This window comes from Puntigrus tetrazona, unplaced genomic scaffold (assembly GCF_018831695.1).
Source record: "Puntigrus tetrazona isolate hp1 unplaced genomic scaffold, ASM1883169v1 S000000746, whole genome shotgun sequence".
NCBI lineage: Eukaryota > Metazoa > Chordata > Actinopteri > Cypriniformes > Cyprinidae > Puntigrus > Puntigrus tetrazona.
Genome location: NW_025048355.1, coordinates 283,959 through 305,166, shown reverse-complemented (window position 1 = coordinate 305,166; position 21,208 = coordinate 283,959). Strand labels below are relative to the sequence as shown.

The window sequence follows — 21,208 nt, the reverse complement described above, 5'->3', positions numbered from 1 at the left end:
AGAGCTCTTCATATCTCACCCTCAAATCATCACAGTTATGTGGATGTTCTTGACAAATTTAAATTTTAATTGTTTCTTGTATAGGGTGAGGTTGGAGAGCCAGGACAAAAAGGAGCTAAAGGATCAAAGGGAGAACATGTGAGTAAATAAGCTTTCAGTGTAACACTTTATTTTACAGTTACACCTATTAGTTCTTAACATTAGTATATTAAGCACATGTAATTCTACATGACCTTATTCTACATCCCTAATCCTAACCAATAAAAAAATTTAACAACTACCTTACTAACTAGCAGCCAGTTAGGAATTTATTGAGGGAAAAGTCATAGTTAATGGTTCGAGTGTTCCATTTCCAATTTCAAATGTAAAATTATAAATTTGTGGACATAATAACAATCTGTACTCAATTATTTGCACATTTACAGGGTCCTCCTGGTCCACCTGGGACAATGGGTCCCGTTGGACAGCCTGGTGCAGCTGTAAGTGCTTTAATGCAAACAAACTGGATCAGAAATTCATGCTACCATTCACAATTGGTCAGAAAGTTATACTGGCTTATGATTGCCCCCATTTCAAATCTCCTCTCAGGGAGCTGATGGTGAGACAGGTGCTAGAGGTCAACAGGGACCATTTGGCGCTAAAGGAGATGAAGGGACTAGAGGGTTCCCGGGTCCCCCAGGCCCCATCGGTCTGCAGGTACTGCATTCACTTTGTGTTTTATTTGCTCACACCCATTGAAATCTACGTACTGGATGTCTTAGCTATTTGTACTTCATTCATGTCTTTAGGGTTTGCCAGGCCCATCTGGAGAAAAAGGAGAGACAGGAGATGTCGGTCCATTGGTGAGTATGAATGTTTTGTTTTAGAGGATTTTTAATCACCCTTAGAGTAAATATATATGAGCCAATGTTTTCTGGTTATCTATTTCTATAGGGTCCTCCTGGTCCCCCAGGTCCTCGTGGTCCAGCTGGTCCAAATGGTGCTGATGTAAGTACCTTAATTTGCGCTATGAGTAATAAGTTACAAATGATGACAGTTCGTTATTGTTTTATGATCACTAAGCAATGACATTCTGTTTTTTTTTTATTGAAATTCTCAATCATGGCATTCTGTGGTTAGGTTTTTTGTCTAATTGAATGCACATCTTTAATTGTTCAGGGTCCTCAAGGTCCTCCAGGAGGTTTGGGTAATCCAGGTCCCCTAGGAGAGAAGGTAAGTAAAAAAGAGCTTAACTGCAACACAGATGATGACTTTTATTGACAAGATCAGCCAATCTGATTAATCACACTTGATGTCTTTTTGTTTGTATTGACAGGGTGAGCCTGGAGAATCCGGACCACCTGGAGTCGGTGGAGAGCCAGGAAAAATGGTGAGAATTTTAGATAAAACATGATGATCTATTGAATAGATGTAAAATAGCTAACACCTTGTTGGTTTTGTTTTTCTGATGGCAGGGCCCGAGAGGAGAACGTGGTGAGAAGGGCGAGGCAGGGCAGCCAGGCACCTCGGGTCCTCCTGGTGGAAAAGGACCCCCTGGAGATGACGGACCCAAAGGAAACCCTGTATGTATAAAACATGACTTATCTTTAAAATGAGAAACAGGTCTGTCTGTGACTCTTCAGTGGTTAATTGTTTTGTGTTTTTAAGGGTCCTGTTGGTTTCCCTGGTGACCCTGGGCCCCCTGGTGAAGTCGGACCCCGAGTGAGTAGAACTGAAATTTATATAATTAAATATGATGCTTACATCATAAAGTCGACATTAAATTGAATTCGACCCATTTTTCATATATGAAAAACGCTTGACTTTCTTTCTGATCTTCTGCAGGGCCAAGATGGTGCAAAGGGAGAAAGAGGGGAAGATGGAGAACAAGGAGAAGCTGTGAGTGATCATCGTCTTATAGTGCACATCCTCCTTATGCATACTTATTAGGGGTTTTTCAGGATACACTGAGCACCATTTTTTGCATGGCTTTAGGGTTCACCTGGACCAACTGGTGAGAATGGACCTCCTGGACCTCCAGGAAAGAGAGTAAGATAAACTTATTTTACAACAGAACAACATTACCTCCATCTGTTAATGTTAATCTGTAAGTTCTGTATTGTTGTACATTGTGGTGTAATTCACTGTAGTAAAGAATAAGTTGGATTCACATATTTGTCAACCTGCTTCACAAAACCATTCATAATGAAAATAAGCTTTCCATTGATATATGGTTTGTTAGACTTGGACAATATTTGTGCAAGAAAATCTAAATATTGAGAAAATTGCCTTCAAAATTGTCAAATGAAGTTCTTAGCAATGTATATTAATTAACTAATCAATAACTAATCAAAAGTTACATTTTGATATATTTACAGAAGAAAATCTACTAAATATCTTGATCATGATCTTTACTTTATATGCTAATGATTTTTGGCATAAAAAAAAAAAATCTATAATTTTGACCCATGCATTTTTGCCTATTGCTACAAATATACCCCAGCAACTTAAGACTGGTTTTGTGGTCCAGGGTCACATTTGGTTTACAAAAAATAAAAGATGTATACAAATACAGGGTCGAATGGAAAGAAAACATATTTCTGGACATATGTAATGTTCATATTTCAGGGTCCTCCAGGCACAAGGGGACCGGAGGGTCGTCAGGGAGAGAAGGGAAGCAAGGTAAGACAATGCAAATTGAACTAAATGCAGCTGCAACAAACAGGCAGGTTTCTGTAGCTTTTTACCCTCATGAAACATGTTTTTTAGGGCGATTCAGGTGCCCTTGGCCCTCCAGGAAAAACCGGCCCGTGGGGCTACAGGGTCAACCAGGAAAACCAGGAACTGAGGGTCTGAGAGGGTTGCCTGGAACAGTGGTATGACATTGGAATTGTGTTTTCATTGTAATGTAGTGTTTACCAAAATTATCTTCTGATAACCGTTAACTTTATTCAGGGTGAGCAAGGTTCTCCAGGTGCTGCTGGCCAGAAGGGACCTCCTGGACCAATGGTAAGACCCTCCATATTAGAGCATTACAGTTAAAACACTTCTTTTGCAGGTCCAAGTTAGATGCTAGTATAAAGTATGAAGAAGAGTATAACTGCACACTCATTAACAAGTTCATTATAACCAATATTATCAAGTTACAATTTCCTCAGAATGGAGGGCATCATAAATTAAGTCAAAAATAGCTCACAGGTGATCACACATAGTTACATCACAATCAGTATTAGTTAACAATTTTAATCAATTAAAATGACAGACTGATCCATATATCACATTACATGCAAAAAAAATCTCAAAGGACAGAGATCTCTGGTTACGTGCGTGTTGGAATTTTTTTTTTTTTTTTTTTTTTTTGAGTTTTTGGTAATAATTGTGAGTGTGTGTAGTTTTATTCTTGTTTATTAAAAGACATGCTGCATTTTCAAATATGCATTAATGGACTTAATGTATCATGAGAGTTTCATGACGTATGTATATATTTTGTTGAATGTTGATTGTTTTTCCCCTTCTCTCACAGGGTCCTCCAGGTTTGGCAGGTCTTCGTGGTGACCCCGGTGCTAAGGGTGAGAAGGGACATCCAGGTATGCTCGGCCTGATTGGGCCTCCAGGAGAACAAGGAGAGAAGGGAGACAGAGGCATGCCAGGACCCCAGGGATCTTTAGGAGCCAAGGGAGAAACGGTATGTGATATCTGATCACATTCTCAAAATCAGACCACAGGCAAATATACATTACCATTCAAAGGTTTGAGGTCAGTAAGATTTTTTAAAGAAAGCAGTTTCTTCAAGCATGCATTAAATCAATCAGTAAAGTCATTTATAAAGATAGAGCTTCAAATAAATGCTGTTCTTATGAAGTTTATATTCATGAAAGAATCCAGAGAAATTAAATTTATCCTAGTTTCCACAAAAATGTGATGCAGCACAATTGTTTTCCACATTGATAATGATCAGAATTGTTTCTTGAGCAGCAAATCAGCATGTGAGGATGATTTCTGAAGGATCATGTAGAGTAATGATACTAACAATTCTGCTGTCACCACAGAAATGATTATACTGAATTTATATCCTGTTTCATATAAAAAATCTTGTTGTTTTTTTTTTGTTTCTTGATGTTTTATTTTAGGGTATGCCTGGAGGAACTGGTCCTCTTGGTCCTGCAGGTCCTGCTGGTATGCCCGTAAGTAAACTTTCAGTACAATTTCTCAGCTGCTTATCATACTAAATTTTGGTGGAGAAACGTGTCTTAGGTTCTTCAATGGCACTTGTCCTTCACCGTTGATCCCTTATAAACCTTTTATGAAATAATGACACTATGAGTACTCAGCTGAAGCTCTGGTACACTAGAATATATCATCTTAATGAATTAAATCTAAATGGATGTGATGTTTCTCACAGGGTCCGAGGGGTGTCAAAGGAGCTAAAGGTGCCACTGTAAGTATTCCTTCTTTAAATATTGGTACTTGACATAAAATGTGTTATAAGCATATCATTGGTCATGGAAGGAAATGTTAAATACCTATACATAGGACACATCATACTTTAATGTAAAGTGACCCCAATATTGTATGTCTGCTCTCTGTGGTACAGGGTGGAGCGGGTCCTAAAGGAGAAAAGGGAGTACAAGGACCACCAGGACCACCTGTGAGTTATATCTGTTATCTACAGTACAAAACACACATTCATCAATTGGCTGTAAAATATTTGTGTGTTGAGAAAAACACTAGGAGTGTAACGGTACACAAGTATGATGGTCCGGTATGTACCTCGGTTTTTATGTCACGGTTCTGTACAATTTTAGTACAGGTTTACCAACAAGAAACTCTTTCTTTAGATACATTAAGTTATAGTTTACATTTTCGTAGTGATCTTACCTCTGCTTATGCTTAAAACCAAAGGGAGACCATTTACATTTTAAGGATAATAAAATATGAGATATGGTGTAATATTTGGTGAAATGCTCCACTCTTGGCTTCATTTCTCTAGTGAACTAACAAGCTGTGGACAGCTGTTTAGTTGATGTCTCTTTCTCTGATGTCAGGGTTGAAACACTAATTGATCAATTACAAGAGGCATGAGATGTTCATTCGTGTTTATTGGCATTAAAGGGAGTAGTACAGAAAAAAGCAAATCGGATCGCTGAGCCGAAACTGTCAAAAGACCATTTTTAATTTGAATATCTTTAAAAATACACTAAAATACCGTATCAGTTTGGTACACATGCGTACTGAAAAAAACTGTTTGTACTGTTACACCCCTAAAAACCACGCTAATTTAAGACAAAAATAAATGGAGATCTGCATGCAGTGCAGCTAACTTCTCCTTTTTCATTAGGGACCCCCTGGAGATGTCATCCAGCCGCTGCCCATTCAGATTCCTAAGAAGTCCAAGCGCTCCATCGACGGCAGTAAGATGCTGTCTGAGACTGACACTGAGGCCGCCGACGCCACGGGCACAGAGTTCCTGACCGGTAATGAAGGAATGGAGGAGATCTTCGGCTCGCTCAACTCCCTTCGGCAGGAGATCGAGAGCATGCGATTCCCGCTGGGAACCCAGGAGAGCCCGGCCCGCACCTGCCAGGACCTGCACCTCAGCCAACCAGACCTGAAGGACGGTACGATCACCGTGGTTACCGTCTGATTGACACATTCCGTAACCAATGGCGAGCCCTTACTCATTAGAACCGTTCTTATTTTTTTATTCAGGCGAGTACTGGATTGATCCGAATCAGGGCTGCGCTCGCGACTCTTTCAAGGTTTACTGTAACTTCACCGCTGGAGGAGAGACGTGCTTGTATCCCGGCAAAGCTGTGGAAAATGTGAGGAATTGCTGTCGCTCGTTTTTATATGTTTGTGAACATCAAAGATTCATGAAACTTGATGAGTTTTAAATTCTGCCGTAGGTGAAGATGAGCACTTGGCCAAAGGAGGAGCCTGGGTCCTGGTTTAGTGAGTTCACAAAGGGCAGCAAGGTGAGTTTATCCCCCAAAACTCTTCAAAATCATTTCTTTGATTCATATGTTTAATTTAGTAAATTAATATGCATAAATGCACCAAAGCACTTATTTTGGATTAATCATTTGACAGCACAAAAAAAGGTAACATTTTTAATTTAACAGTCCACTTTAGACATTCTACTCACCACTAAAGTATCTTTGCAACCCCCACGTCTACTAGCAGTCATTAGAGTATTAGTAGACTGTCGGCTTAATAACACTTTATTTTGATGGGTTCACAACATACTACATATTGACTATCAGAAACTTTGCAAGTATACATCAACTTATTCTACTAACCCTAAACTTACCATAACAGTCTACTCGAGTTAGTAGACATGTAGTTGCATACTAATGAGAATTAGTTGACATGTAATTGCAACATTACTTAAAGTTAGTAGAATGTTTGAAGTGGACTATCAGCATAAAGTGTAGCTGAAAAACATATTATGGAGGTCAACAGAGATCAGCAACTGTCTGATTACTGTCTAGTGCTGTCAAACGGTTAATCACGGGTGTTCGCAAAATATATATGTGTGTGTACTGTGTGTATTTATTATGTATATATAAATATACACACAGTATATGTTTAGGAAATATTTACTTGTATTTATATATACGTAATAAATAAGTAAATGCTGTATTAGATGTAAAAATGTAAGATATATTACAACATCAAGTTTAATACATTGTGAATCCTGAATGAATATTGTCCTTCATGTTGTAGTTTTCATACGTTGACTCGATCGGAGAGCCCGTGGGTATTGTCCAGCTGGGATTCCTGCGGTTGCTCAGCGTTCAGGCCCGTCAGAATCTGACCTATCACTGCCAGCGGTCAGTGGCCTGGGCGGACATCACTAAAGACAGTGGCTACCAGAGGGCACTACACTTCCTGGGCGCCAACGACGAAGAGCTGAGCTATGAGACCAGCCCCTACATCAAAGCCCTCGTGGACGGCTGCTCTGTGAGTCACCTCTGCCTGATTAAAACTAACTGCAGTATGTTTGTGTGATAAATACAGGCTAGAGTAATTTCACTGTATAATAAACATTTTATGTCATGAAAATAATATTTATTTTACATTAGTTTCATATAAAAGTAACTTTTTTTAACATTTGTAGTGTAATTATTCCTGTGATGCGCATCTGAATTTTCAGCATTACTCCAGTCTTCAGTTTCGTTACATTTTTGTAGAAACAGTGAAACATTTGTTTTTAGCTCTTATTTGAATACTAGTCTTTACTGCCGCTTTTGATTAAGCTAAAGTGAATACTTTCTGAATAAAAGCATTTATTTATTTAAATCTTATTTAAAACTTGGAATAGTAGTACATATAATTACTGTTGTAAGAATTATACAAGCACCAAATTTGTTTACAATATTTTTTAAACCTTTACAAACTTTGTATTTAGCTCTGATTTATTAAATCAAATGGAAAAATACTATGGTAAACAACTAACATTTTTTTATGTAAACTGCACATCATTTCTTGATTACACAATTAATTTTTGATACGTTTTTAGAAGCCAAAAATGCAATATCATTTTAAAAAATAAGTGCTTTCAAATAAAACAATTTCAATGAATCGCATCCAAAATAAATGTTTGTTTACATAATATATGTTTTTGTACTGCATATATTTATTATGTATATATAAACACACACATGCATGGATGTACTCGTGAAAAATATGTTAGTTGTATATATTAAATATATTTATATATAATATAATAAGAATATAAATATATATAAATATGTACGTGAGTCAAACACAAAAACCATAAAAACATTTAACCATTAAAACAAGTGTAATACTGCTTTAAATTGATGTTGTTTTTATGAGACAAAAATAAATGTAACACATATAATAATATAAATAAACACATTTTAACTAAAATGTCATTCAGTGTAACAATCTTGTCAGGCATATTTACAACAAAAATTAACTTCAATTAATTAATTTCTTTGACCCCAAATACTAAATAGATGTATTTTTAAATGAATTTGCCACTGTGCAAGGTTTTGCCCATTTGTCAGTAAGATTCTTTTTACTAATTTAAAACGCAATAAAATCAGATAATAATTTAAAAATAATTATTACCTTACACATCTTTTCCCCCATTTTATCTTAAGGTATTTTGTCCCTAAATATGTTTTCCCTTCTTCCTTGCAGTATCGTAAAGGCCTGGACAGGACAGTGCTGGAGGTGAACACTCCTCAGGTGGAGCAGCTCCCTCTGCTGGACATCAGGATCTCAGACTTTGGGGAGGACAATCAGAAATTTGGTTTTGAAGTGGGACCTGTCTGTTTCCTGGGATAAACACACACATGCTGAGGGCAAAGGGGAACACAATCAAACACACACACACACAAAATCGTGCACTCAAAACCTAGATATAAATATCACCACATAGAGATGTGCCAACACTAATAAAGACATTTGAAATCACGTGTAAGAAGTGGGATTCACACACACACACACACACACACACAAACACACACACACACACACACACATTGTTGTGAAACAAAGTTGCACACAAAACACACGCCCAGGGAAAAACACTCCCAGCAACGGAGGAGAAGAAAGCCATTCTCGCAGGAGAGAGGAGAGAAGATGTTCTGTGATGGCGCAGATACTGCTGGCCTAAAGCAGAAGACCCTCCCGTTCGGGCCCCCCTCTCCCTCCCACAGATCCCCTCCCCACTGCTCCTCCTCTGAGACGCTCCACGCCTGATCCAAGCTCCGCCCCTTCCTCCCTCCCCTTCTAGAATAGAACGTTCCACAGGTGCTACATTTAAACGGAGGAGTGGAAGCTGAGCGCCAAAGTTCTATTAGAACCATTTCAAATCTCACCAGCAATTTTCATCATCGTATACAATGAAAAGCCATTAACAGTGTAAAATTGTATTGAATTTGATATTGTTGTACATTTATTATAGAATGATAAACTCTGTAAGAATTGTCACTATTGTTTATTGTTGTTCATGCCGTGAACACGCTGCCAATTTACCAGTCCAGTATTTTTGGTGAACGCATATATAAGCTGGTTGTTTCATTTCAAATTGCTCTTTCGACCCGCAGCAAGCCCATGGGTCCGTGACCTTTGACCTTTCGCTGTGACAGCGTTCAGGCTGGAATCGTGCATGAGAACCATTTGTACAGAAATAATATTTTATTGTATTTATTTTGTGAAACAAACAGGTGCTCACAAGAAAACGACCAACACTTGCAGTACAACACAATGTGGTATTCATCTGTAATTATTTCCTGTAGTTTTTTTTTTTCATCTATTAAATATGTAAATTAAACCCCAGAAAGCAAATCTGCCTTCTCTGTATGATATATATATTGGTGAAATTAGATCATGTTTTAGGATCAGGTTTAGGAGAGTTTGGTGCAGGTGAAGACAACAAAAAAAAAAAGAGCGAAATGTCTCGGACAGCAGTGGAGAAGGGACAGGAAGAGGAAGGAGAGGAAAGGAAACTGATGGTGGTTTGTTTTTTATGTATATGTTTTGTTTCTTTTTTTAAAACATGGCGAGGGGAATGAAAAGCTATAAAAATTATTTGTGAATTAAAAGTTGTTTGTGTGGTTTCCTCACAATGACGACGGTGAAAGACAAACACCTGTCTTTATAAAATATGGTGCTAAAAGCGTGTTTTATGTAAGTACTTCAGAATCCGTTTGTGTAATATATAATCTATTTAAAGAGCCGTTGGACTCCTTTGTTGTTATTTTCCTGTTTGCTCATATTTCATCTGCCTCTTCACTCTTCTCGTGTCTCTGAAGAACCACGATATGTAATCTGGCCACTTTCCTTCAAACAACTCCTAAAAAGCTTTTAAATGATGAATTATGTTTCACTCTATAGTCTGAGTTTGGAGATGTTAACTGTTTTAATGTTGTTTTGGTCCAAACGTTCCCATTAAACCACACATCAACACATTTCCTCCTGTGTCAACTCAGTTGTTTTTTTCTAATATTCACACTTTAATTGTAGAAATATAGATTTTTTTAATTTCCATTAGCTACATTGTATACAATATTTTACAGCAATCAAATGTAATTTATACAACTTCACGAAGATGAAGGAAGGCACGGAGTTGGTGTGCAGTTTAGTTTTCAGCCGATGAAGAGTCCTCCTGAATTGGTTAAAGAGAAAACTCCATGTCAGAATAAAACATGCTTAAGAATGAAATCCCACACACAGCAGGAGGTTAAGTGTCTTACCAGCAACTTCGATGCTGACTCCGGTAATATATCGACTGTCATCAGAAGCCAGAAAAGCACATGCATCAGCTACTTCTGCACAGACAAGCAAGTGTGAGAAATACATATTTATATATAATCAGACATCAAAACCAAAGCAATTATTAAAGCACTCTTCTGATAGCAGAAGGTTCATGAAAATGTTTTTGTGATTTACCCGCAGGCTCTCCCATTCTTCCCATGGGAATGATGGCTGTGAGCTGCAAAAAATAACCAAAAGTAGTGCTCATAGGTACAAAAGACGTGGCTTCAGAATGGTATATTGTCTGATATGATGATGTGTCAAATCATAAATCTTCATTTTAAGTCTGGAAACATTTGAAAAAATAGTTCTTACTTTATTGATGACTTTCTCAGGCACTTTATCTGTCATGGGTGTAGCGATGAACCCGGGCAGGACACAGTTACAGCGAATGCCAAATCTAAACGACAACAAATCATTTTTTCATATAAAATTATAAGTGCTATGAAATGATTCATTTGAAAATGTAAAAAAAGGTTTGTTTACATTACATGTATTTATAATATATACACACATATACAGTATATATTTTGAAAAGATTTGCATATATGTACATATATATATATATATATATATACATATATTATATATATATATATATATATATATATACATATATATATACACACACATATATTTGTAGATAGTTTATATTTATAAGTACATATTTATATTATATTTTATATATAAATATACATTTTTTTTCTTAAAAATGCATGTATTGTTATTTATTAATACATATACACAGTATATATATATATATATATATATATATATATATATATATATATATATTATGTAAACAAAAACTTTTATTTTGGATGTAATTAAACATTTATATACAAATTTTGCATGTAAAAAAGGTACTCTTTCTATAAAACATTAATTAAAAGCTCAAGCAGCCCAAAATGAAGAAATAAGTGGACCACAAGCCTGGTCTAAAGCAAAACATGGACGCAAGTTAAAAATCGGCAGGTGTGTAAATGTGTGTGTTACTGTGTGATAATGAAATGCACACACACTTGCTGAGCTCTTTGGCAGCGGTTCGAGTGATTCCCTCCACACCAGCTTTAGAAGCAGAGTAATTCACCTGACCAATATTCCCAACCTACACACACAGAAAAACATTAAATTAAATGAACCCTGAATAGAAAATGAATAGAGCCGGGCATTGCTGTAAATGCTAGACCTTGCCCACGATGCTGCCCACAGTGATGATGGAGCCCTTCGCCACTCCTGCAGAAACTAAAGCCTTCGAGATGGCCTGAGTCACGAGAAACGTGCCCTGAAACACATCACAAGTACACAAGATCAGACAGTCCTGGGGACAACTGAAATAAAAAATTCATAATTCATACTTTTATAAAAGGGTTTTACTTTTTTTTGTTTTTAAAAAAATGCTGCTATTTTAAATGTTCTATTCATAAATCAGTCATAAAAAAATGTTTCAACAAATACATTGAACAGCGCAAATGTTTTTAAAACTCCTGAGCAGCAAATCAAGGATGATGTGATACACACACGTATATATTTCATTAAAATATTTTATTTTTATATATTATGTTTATAATGTAAATTATATTAATATATAATATAGACATGTCATATATTTACATGTAATGTAAATATAATCAAAATATATACTTTATGTATATATACTTTTGCTAAACCCAGTTCAAAGGTCATCCCTTGCTGTTTTTCGTATAATTACTGACATGTTCATAATTAAACACTACAGTTAGACCCTGTACTGCAGTACCTTCAGATTAACCTCAATGACTTTGTCAAAATCATCTTCCTCCATCTTGAGAAGGAAATCATCTTGTGTGATCCCGGCTGCATTCACACACACAGAAGGCGGCTGGAAGTAATGGCGCTGCAAGAAATCAAAAATAAAAGTGACCCCTCGTTATTCAACCCCTCAGAGCTCCAAAAGTGCCTGTTAACACATCCCTCGCACCTGTATACTGGTCACTAGTTTCTCCACACTGTCTTTTGATGATACGTCCACTCTCAGAGCCATGTGCTGCTGACCTCTGAGGTCATGTGACAGCAGGCCCAGCGTCTGATTGGCTGATTCTTGATTGCGGTCAGCCACTACAACAGAAGCTCCCTCAGAGGCAAACCTCTGACACACAGCCCTGCCTATGCCACTGCCACCTCCTGAAACACAGAAAATCACCATCTGATCAACACAAACACTCAAAAAACTAAATGACATGCACTAAATATGTCTGATATATAACTACTGAAAAGAATATGATGTGTGTAGCTTTAAACATTGCATTTGTTTTTAGCCAGCCTTCATCATGATCTACAAACTTTCACAAGCACTGAAAACAGCAGCTGTATGACGAAATTGTACAACTGTAAAATGTTATTGTGACTTTAAACACATAATATATAGTTGAACATTAAGACAAATGAAACGTAAATCTCACCCGTCACTAATGTCAGTCTGGATATGAGTCGAGAGGGCGCCGCCATGTTGGCGCACAGTGCGCTGTAGTAACTAATAATGTCCGCGAGAGGGCGCCAGAAACAGTTATATATTTTCTGTATTTACGGTCACGACCGCTTGACTTTCAAAGTCATTTATTACTTAAACCGAAAGTTGTTGCAAACAAGGAGGTCTGCGTGTAAATTGCCTGGTTTAAAAGTCATTTAAGGCTGAAATAATTTATTTCTGTTCTCTGTGTTCTTCCTCACAGGAATTTTCACTGTTTTGACCACTCGATTGTTTCATGTGCATCAAATACGCGAACTCGGGCAAACGTCAATTCAAAATAACGGCAAAATAAACTGTGTTATTCGTAAAACCTCTAAATTTACCAGTTTAAGAGTGTTTAAAGTAGTGTAACTGAGTTGCTAAAATGACTGAGAATTGCATTGGCTGGTTTTACTTGATCTGAACAGTAAAGCATGCGATTACTGTCGTAAGGAGAGAGTAATGATAAGGTCCTTGATAAAAAAATACGTATTTTAAAGAAATATTTAATAATATATTCACATTTAAGAATCAAGAGATAATATTACATCACTCTAAAAAGTTAAATCAGCACGAGAGTAATTGACAAAAGTACCGCAATACCGTTCCTGACCACAAGAGGGCAGACGCGCAAAGCAGAACAAATAAACGAATTAAAAAAAATACAAATAATAATATTTTAGATTTTACATATAACTCAGTTTAAACAACCAAGGAATAACCAGGATGTCTTAAATGTATATAAAATAGTAATATTTGTAAAAAAAAAAAAAATGTTATATAGATTTTTATAACAATCGATTTATTACTGTTAGACAAATGCTATTTGTATAGAAACTGTATTAAAATTATAACGCTTTTGTCTTTTTGTTTATAGAAATTAAGTTATACTACAACGTACAAAAATGCTAACTATAAATTATAATCATTTTATTCATTTTTTTAATTTTTTTATTAATGCACATGCACTAAATATGATGCTGTACTGCAAAATGCAGTCTAATTACCAAGAGCTTAAAAAAAGCTTAAGCATTTTATGCATTCTATCTGCTATATACCTACTGAAAAGAATATGATGTCTGTAGCTTTAAACATTGCATTTGTTTTTAGCCGGCCTTCATCATGATCTACAAACTTTCACAAGCACTGAAAGCGGTAGCTGTATGACGAAATTGTTCAACTGTAAAATGTTATTATGACTTTAAACACAAAATATATTGTTGAACATTAAGACAAATGAAACGTATTTAAATCTCACCCGTCACTAATGTCAGTCTGGATATGAGTCGAGAGGGCGCCGCCATGTTGGCGCACAGAGCGCTGTAGTAACTAATAATGTCCGCGAGAGGGCGCCTCCATGTTGGCGCACAGTGCGCTGTAGTAACTAATAATGTCCACGAGAGGGCGCCAGAAACCGTTATATATTTTCTGTATTTACGGTCAAGACCGCTTGACTTTCAAAGTAATTTATTACTTAAACCGAAAGTTGGTGCAAACAAGGAGGTCTGCGTATAAATGGCCTGGTTTAAAAGTCATTTAAGGCTGAAATAATTTATTTCTGTTCTCTGTGTTCTTCCTCACAGGAATTTTCACTGTTTTGACCACTCGATTGTTTCATGTGCATCAAATACACGAACTAATAAATACACGAAATATATTGTTGAACATTAAGACAAATGAAACGTATTTAAATCTCACCCGTCACTAATGTCAGTCTGGATATGAGTCGAGAGGGCGCCGCCATGTTGGCACACAGTGCGCTGTAGTAACTAATAATGTCCGCGAGAGGGCGCCTCCATGTTGGCACACAGTGAGCTGTAGTAACTAATAATGTCCGCGAGAGGGCGCCAGAAACAGTTATATATTTTCTGTATTTACGGTCACGACCGCTTGACTTTCAAAGTCATTTATTACTTAAACCGAATGTTGACGCGAACACGGAGGTCTGCGTGTAAATGGCCTGGTTTAAAAGTCATTTAAGGCTGAAATAATTTATTTCTGTTCTCTGTGTTCGTCCTCACGGGAATTTTCACTGTTTTGACCACTCGATTGTTTCATGTGCATCAAATACGCGAACTCGGGGAAACTTTAATTCAAAATAACGGCAAAATAAACTGTGTTATTCGTAAAACCTCTAAATTTACCAGTTTAAGATTGTTATTTTATTTAATAACATATTATTTAATAATATATTCACATTTAAGAAACAAGAGAAAATATTACATCTCTCTAAAAAGTTAAATCAGCACCAGATTAATTGACAAAAGTAACGCAATACCGTTCCTGACCACAAGAGGGCAGACGCGTACAGCAGAACAAATAAACGAGTTAAAAAAAATACAAATAATAATATTTTAGATTTTAAATATAGCTCAGTTTAAACATCCAAGGAATTCCCAGGATGTCTTAAATTTATATAAAATAGTAATCATTTTAAAATTTCTTATATAGATTTTTTTAACAATCGATTTATTATTGTTAGACAAATGCTATTTGTACAGAAACTGTATTAAAGTTTTTGTCCTTTTTTAAATAGAAATTAAGTTATACTACAACGTACAAAAATGCTAACAATAATTAATATTTATTTATAAATATTTGTAATTGATATGTAATATCTGTGCCATCTTTTCTATACAATTAGCTTTTTTTCTCAAGCTGCTAAAAAAAAAAACGAGTTTTATTAATTTTTTTTTTTCCTAGCTCAGATATAGCTCTAATGGACTTCTCAAGGGAGCTTCAACAGCAAGGAGTGATAATGCTCTGCTCTGCACCTGTGTTCAGAAACACAAACCAGCGCCGGAGCGTCCGGGGAAATAAAGACAACAATTAACCACGGCCCCACGAGGACGAGTGTCTTTCTGCAGCTTTTCCCTCTCAAACGGTATCACTCAACACCATTAGATTAAAAATAAAACATCACTGAATCCCTACAGACATGCATGTTGTCGCAGACACCTCTTTGGTAGTTTGTTGCAACTTTGAGGCAAATATTTTGCATATTGTTTCTGCATGTTTTGTTTAGAGCTGTGGTTTTGATGTGTACATAAGAGTCAATCATGCATAGGTTAAGTTTAGCCATTAAGTCTTTATTAAAATGAGCAATAATATACAACAACAGGAGCAAATAAAAGACTTACATATACATGCTAAAGCATCGTGAAATAATTTCAGCTCTCAATGGAGAACAAGGGAGGAAAAACCTGGGGAAGGACATAAAAGTGTTTGCATATTTCTTCTTTATCAGAGCTTAATTATTATTTTAGGTCCAGCAGCGGTGGAGGCTTACCTCTGTGTCGTTTCTTGTGATAATATACTGCAGAGAGAGCCACAGCGAGGCCAGAGAGGAAAAAAGAGCAGCCCACGGCTAACTTTATGATTCTGGTGTGGAGAGAGGTCGAGTCTGAGCGTGAGAGAAAGAGACAGACATAAATGACCTGCTTTAACACTACATGCAAAACACCTGGACATCATGATTCAGAGCCAATGTGTGAGAAACTAGTATTTCATGAACACAGACAGGACTGTTTCACACTAACATGTGGCTTTATATTTGATAGAAAAGAGGAAGTGTTGGAAACTTTGGACTACACTGCATTTGTTGGGTAGTGGACAAAATACCTTGTCATTTTCACGTTTATTTTAATATTATTTATTTACTATTTTAGTTTTTATTTTAGTTTAATTTTAGTTTGATTTTAGTCACAATCATGTAAAATTTAGTACATTTGTTTTGCACCAGACCATGTTTGTTGAGCGATGGACAAAATACTTGCTCAGTTCCAGGGTTATACTATCATATTTTTTTAATCTTTATCATTTTTAATTAGCCTTTGTTTCTTTTTATATATTTTTTATTTATTAATATATATATATATATATATATATATATATATATATATATATATATATATATATATTAATCATATTAAATGTATTTAAATACTGTTTAATATTATTTAAATACAGTGATTTTTCATTCACATTTTAATTATTTTTATATATTATTAATGTTAATATCTAGTTTATTTTGCATTTTATTTTGTTTTTTTATGTTGTTTAACAATACATTTGATGACACATGGACAAAATACCTGATATTTAATATTACTTAAATACTGCAATATTTTATATAATAACAATAATAATAATGATAATAATCATAAATGTTTATGTATTTCCAATTTTGATTTAATTTAATTTTCAATAGTGTTTTGTATTAGACCACATTTAATGAACTTTGGACAAAATACATACTGTTTTAATATTAATATACTATTTCTATGCATATGGTCACAATAATGCTGCGGGAGAACGCAGGAGTCATGGAGGAAACAAACGAGAGTGTTTTAAATGATCCGACCACAAACTGACCTTAAATACAGAGACAGCTGAACATGATAAAGCAGACACTGGCTCACAACAGAAACCGGTCCATATCCCTGACACACATAGTTATATTTTTCTATTTTAAGCTAATTTTCTGTCAATTCTTGTTATGCATCAGACCACACATGTTAAGTCATAGATAGACACAGTGCCTATTCATTTACAGAGTTATCATAATATTATTTACACGTAGTTTGAGTTTTTATTAATAATTAGCTTTCTTTTTCTGTTTTTTTTTATATTTGTGTAATTTTACCTGCGTCACGTTCCTTTCAGTTTTAGTTTCTAACTTTTCCATGTGCTCATTATTTGGTCAGTGACAGTATTAGCCCTGGCCAGCTCTTCTGTGAGAGTCCTGGACACAGATCTCACCCCACAGAACGACGAGGGGCTCCTTCAGACCGCTGTGCTCCACTCGACAGCTCGCCGTCTCTCCTCGGTGAGGCACCAGCTCCAGGTACGAGTGCATCTGATAGCTCCAGTCACCGTTATCCATGAATTCAGTGGAGACCACGTGTCCAGTGACCTCTGACCCGTCCAGCAGCCAGGTGACGTTGATGGCCTGGGGGTAGAAATCGAACGCATGGCACTCCAGCGTGGTCAGCTGACCGAAACGAGCCTCGCTATTGGAGCGTACCACGACGACGGGCGGCGCTGATGAGAACAAACCAAGAGAATAAATCCAGAGGATCTTCAACCAACTCTCTGCTCTGCCATCTCTGTCATTTCCAGTTTCTTACAACTGGAAAAGCCAGAAGAATATTTTAAACTCTATTATGGATTTTTGAAAACGATCTTTTATGCAGCGTGTAACACAGCTCTAAGCGAATGAAAACATCCTGTGAAGTTTTAAATCTGGAAGTGCAACGTGTATGTTATTGTCTCTCAAAAGAAAGAGTCGACTCTGAATCACTGAAACGAGTCGTTTTTCAAATAAGTCCCTAGTCTGTCAACATGAAACGTTGACATATTGTCCGCTCACTTGTTAATCTTTTTGTGTTGGTCTAAATGAAAATGCAAATTCATTTTTTGCCACTAGGTGCCACATTTGGAGCGTTAAAAGCTCACAAACACTGCTTTACAGGAACTGACCTAGGCTCATTCTCCAATTCCCCCGGAGTTAATAAATTGAGTTTTACCGTTTTTGAACCCATTCAGCCAATCCCCGGGTCTGGTGATAGCACTTTTAGCATAGCTTAGCATAGAGCATTGAATCCAATTAGACCAGTAGCATCGAAATTTTTGAAACACATTACGCTCAGAAATGCATGTATATAACTACAGAAGAGTCAAGTTTTAAATAGATAAAAATTTCGAAACTCTTTGGACTTTTTTTAATGAGATGCTACTGGTCTAATTGGATTCAATGATCTATGCTAAGCTATGCTAAAAGAAATGTCACCAGAACTGGAGATCGACTGAACAGATTAAAAAAAGGTAAAATGCAATTTATTATCTCAGGGGGAGTTGGAGCCTATTTCATAGAAAAAATAAATCTTTGAACAAATCTTTAGGGAGTTGTTGAACAAATAAGGTCAAAATAAATGCATGCTATAAGACAATAAAAGTGCTTTGACTTTGCACGCATGTCAACTTGTTTGGGACTCCAATTACCTTTACAACCCATAATAGGGGCTTTAATAATCTGCGCTAATCTGAGGAGTTGAGTTTCTTACCCTTTCTCACTTCACTTTTGATATAAAGCCTGGCATTAGCTCTGCACACTGTTTCCACCTGCTCCTTCCGCTCTTTCATCTTCCAGCTCTGATTGTTGAAACGCTCAGCATTTCTGATCCCGAACTCATCGTAACCAACGTACTTTCCCATCCTCGAGTCGTAACTGCACAGAAGCTTCTGGTTGAAGACCAGCTTCACTGTGTAGACCATGTCAGACAAATCCTCTTTGCTAAACTCACATTCATCGATGTCCTGGAACACATAAACGTCTGAAGGGAAACAGACAGCTTTTTAAACAAAAAGAACCATTTATGAACCTTTCAGTAAAGAGTTCTTAAAATAAACATTTTAATAATCTAAAGATTTTTTTTCACTGTAAAGAATCTTTTGTGGATCGGAAAGTTTCCAAAAATGTTAAAGGGGTCATGAACTGCCTCTGTTTTTGTTTTTTTGTACTGTTCTTTAAGGTCCACTTATAATGTTATCAATATTTTTGAATCAAAAACATCATAATTTAGAAGTAATCTTCTATTTTCTGTTCAGAAAGCTCTATTTGAATAGATGTGACAGATTATAGATGTGAAAACCAACGCCCGGCTGATATATGATTTGACAGCATGCATCCTTCACTGCTGCCATTTATGCATAGATACTCAGTAGAGTCTGTAGAAGAGGCAAAGCAATAGTGATCATGTAATAAAGTTACTAATAATACAAAGTTTTAAAGCCAAAGACCATTGTCTTTTAGTTTCGATCTTAATGAAGAACCGTGTTAAATTGTGCCTGAATGAATCCTCTGTAAAATGAAGTGAACTTCTGTTCAATTTATATTAGCTACAAAGAAAAGTGTGTTCATTTGAATTTAACTCAAATAAATTGTTTGCAACCACTTATCTTAAAGTGTGCTTAGTGTGCTTTTTCCACACTAACACATCACTAAGTGCCATAGTACACTGACGTATGTTAGAAGATTTTGATTTCTCAGTTCATGGCCCCTTCACTGACCATAGAAACCAATTATTTTTTAAGAGTCTACAAATCTCGAGAAATCAGCAGTTTGTCATTTATCCAGATTGAGGCGTTAGAAAGCTCAAACAGTACATTTAACAAAGCACAAGAAGCAGATAACCATGTATTTGATCACAGAGTGCCAGACTGGCCCTACAAGTCTTTCCTGTCTTTCTGTAAGTCTGGAGATAAACTCACCTTTAGATGAGACCCAACAAAAAGCAAAGCCCACCAGAACAAGTGTGAGAGTCCTCATCTCTGGGTTGTTCTTCGTGTTATTTGACAAAGAGTGTTTGAAAATAAGTCTGAATAATGAAAGCTTTCATACGCGTCACTTCTTACTTCCTCATGATTTCGTATCAATCACGTGTATGATCGGGAACTTTTTTTTTGGCTTTTACTAAAACACAGCCTATAAGATCTTGTTCTAAGAAAACATTCACACCACTATTATCAAAAAATAAATAAAAAAAGTAAAAAGTAAAATAAATATTTGAAAGCTATTAATGTTACCTGTGAATTAACAAAACACAATAATTAGCTCAGTTTGACAACCCAATGAACTACTTGCATAACAAAACTTCATCCATACATATATTGGTATACATATATCACTAAGTCATTTACACTATCTGACACAGCTGCGTTTAAAATTGAACTGGAAGTTAAGTGCTGGGCGTCCGGTCAGAGGAGAACTGACCCCAACTGAGTCTGGTTTCTCCCAAGGTTTTTTTTTCTCCATTCTGTATGCATGGGGTTTTGTTTCCTTGCCGCTGTCGCCTCTGGCTTGCTTGGTTGGGGACACTTAACTTCTAGTGATTGAATTGACTAGAGACAGTCTCTGCATTTAATAAGAAATTGGTCACTCTCGTCATTATACATCCCTGTCATTATACTGTACAGTGCAACCTGTGTTGTTAAAAGCGCTGTATAAATAAAAATTATTGATTGATTGATTGATTGGTGCCATCCACTTTCCTCAGCAAACCACTATGCTCCTGCTAAATGAGGTGAATGGGAACGCTAGCAGGCTTCATGAGAATTCAGAGTTCAAAAACACCACTGCCATCTTCTGTTGTAGCTCATTATCCTTATTTATGCATTACATATGTTAAGAAACTATAATTTATATAATATATACCTCGTAATATAAACATATCAAAGCGGCAAATTAGTTTTTTTAAATCATCTCTCTCTCTCTCTCTATATATATATATATACTCTATATACATAGTTTTAATTTTAAGCATTTAGTACGAGTTACGCTAAATGAAAATTTTAATTATATATACACACACACACACAATTTCAAGCAAACTAACTATAATATGCCTAAATGCTAATATTCAACAATCTTGTAAAAAGGCACTAATG

General features: G+C 36.1%; 3 protein-coding genes across 4 annotated transcripts in view; 1 reads left to right on the top strand and 2 right to left on the bottom strand.

Annotated features, from left to right (window-relative positions):
• Nucleotides 1–9,473, top strand: part of col11a2 (collagen, type XI, alpha 2) — a 37,315-nt gene extending 27,842 nt beyond the window's left edge. Inside the window, 24 exon segments of the mRNA XM_043233135.1 lie at nt 85–138; nt 426–479; nt 589–696; nt 789–842; nt 934–987; nt 1,159–1,212; nt 1,316–1,369; nt 1,455–1,562; nt 1,648–1,701; nt 1,825–1,878; nt 1,975–2,028; nt 2,608–2,661; nt 2,749–2,788; nt 2,791–2,855; nt 2,935–2,988; nt 3,503–3,664; nt 4,110–4,163; nt 4,382–4,417; nt 4,574–4,627; nt 5,318–5,597; nt 5,689–5,801; nt 5,886–5,954; nt 6,706–6,942; nt 8,152–9,473. Of these exon segments, the coding sequence (XP_043089070.1) occupies nt 85–138; nt 426–479; nt 589–696; nt 789–842; nt 934–987; nt 1,159–1,212; nt 1,316–1,369; nt 1,455–1,562; nt 1,648–1,701; nt 1,825–1,878; nt 1,975–2,028; nt 2,608–2,661; nt 2,749–2,788; nt 2,791–2,855; nt 2,935–2,988; nt 3,503–3,664; nt 4,110–4,163; nt 4,382–4,417; nt 4,574–4,627; nt 5,318–5,597; nt 5,689–5,801; nt 5,886–5,954; nt 6,706–6,942; nt 8,152–8,298 (2,067 nt within the window). The 3' untranslated portion in view covers nt 8,299–9,473.
• A 502-nt stretch (nt 9,474–9,975) lies between these two features.
• Nucleotides 9,976–14,521, bottom strand: hsd17b8 (hydroxysteroid (17-beta) dehydrogenase 8). 2 transcript variants are annotated; one of them, XM_043233137.1, is made up of 9 exons: nt 14,459–14,521; nt 12,233–12,435; nt 12,032–12,148; nt 11,462–11,557; nt 11,295–11,380; nt 10,588–10,672; nt 10,408–10,450; nt 10,212–10,286; nt 9,976–10,123 (listed from the first exon to the last, which is right to left on the bottom strand). In XM_043233137.1, exons 1-9 carry the CDS (start codon nt 14,502–14,504, stop codon nt 10,104–10,106), a joined length of 771 nt encoding a protein of 256 aa, XP_043089072.1. In that variant the 5' UTR covers nt 14,505–14,521; the 3' UTR covers nt 9,976–10,103. The 2 variants fall into 2 exon arrangements, with proteins under 2 accessions (XP_043089072.1, XP_043089071.1); XM_043233136.1 differs by lacking the exon at nt 14,459–14,521 and adding an exon at nt 12,714–12,864.
• Nucleotides 14,522–15,828: 1,307 nt separating this feature from the next.
• LOC122335178 (H-2 class II histocompatibility antigen, A beta chain-like) lies at nt 15,829–20,186 on the bottom strand. Its single transcript, XM_043232958.1, has 5 exons — nt 20,033–20,186; nt 18,826–19,095; nt 17,522–17,803; nt 16,050–16,163; nt 15,829–15,963 (listed from the first exon to the last, which is right to left on the bottom strand). Exons 1-5 carry the CDS (start codon nt 20,088–20,090, stop codon nt 15,938–15,940), a joined length of 750 nt encoding a protein of 249 aa, XP_043088893.1. The 5' UTR covers nt 20,091–20,186; the 3' UTR covers nt 15,829–15,937.
• Between the last annotated feature and the right edge of the window lie 1,022 nt (nt 20,187–21,208).

Excerpts from the sequence above, each read along its gene's own strand:
- hsd17b8 (XM_043233137.1), bottom strand. The coding sequence starts at position 14,504 with ATGGCGGCGCCCTCTCGACTCATATCCAGACTGACATTAGTGACGG. Across the intron at positions 12,436-14,458 it reads CAGACTGACATTAGTGACGG|GAGGTGGCAGTGGCATAGGC; the intron begins GTGAGATTTAAA and ends TCTGTGTTTCAG. Across the intron at positions 11,381-11,461 it reads TGGGCAGCATCGTGGGCAAG|GTTGGGAATATTGGTCAGGT; the intron begins GTCTAGCATTTA and ends CTGTGTGTGTAG.
- LOC122335178 (XM_043232958.1), bottom strand. The coding sequence starts at position 20,090 with ATGAGGACTCTCACACTTGTTCTGGTGGGCTTTGCTTTTTGTTGGGTC. Across the intron at positions 16,164-17,521 it reads GCCCCTCGTCGTTCTGTGGG|ACTCGACCTCTCTCCACACC; the intron begins GTGAGATCTGTG and ends TCTCACGCTCAG. Across the intron at positions 15,964-16,049 it reads TCACAAGAAACGACACAGAG|GTTTTTCCTCCCTTGTTCTC; the intron begins GTAAGCCTCCAC and ends GTCCTTCCCCAG.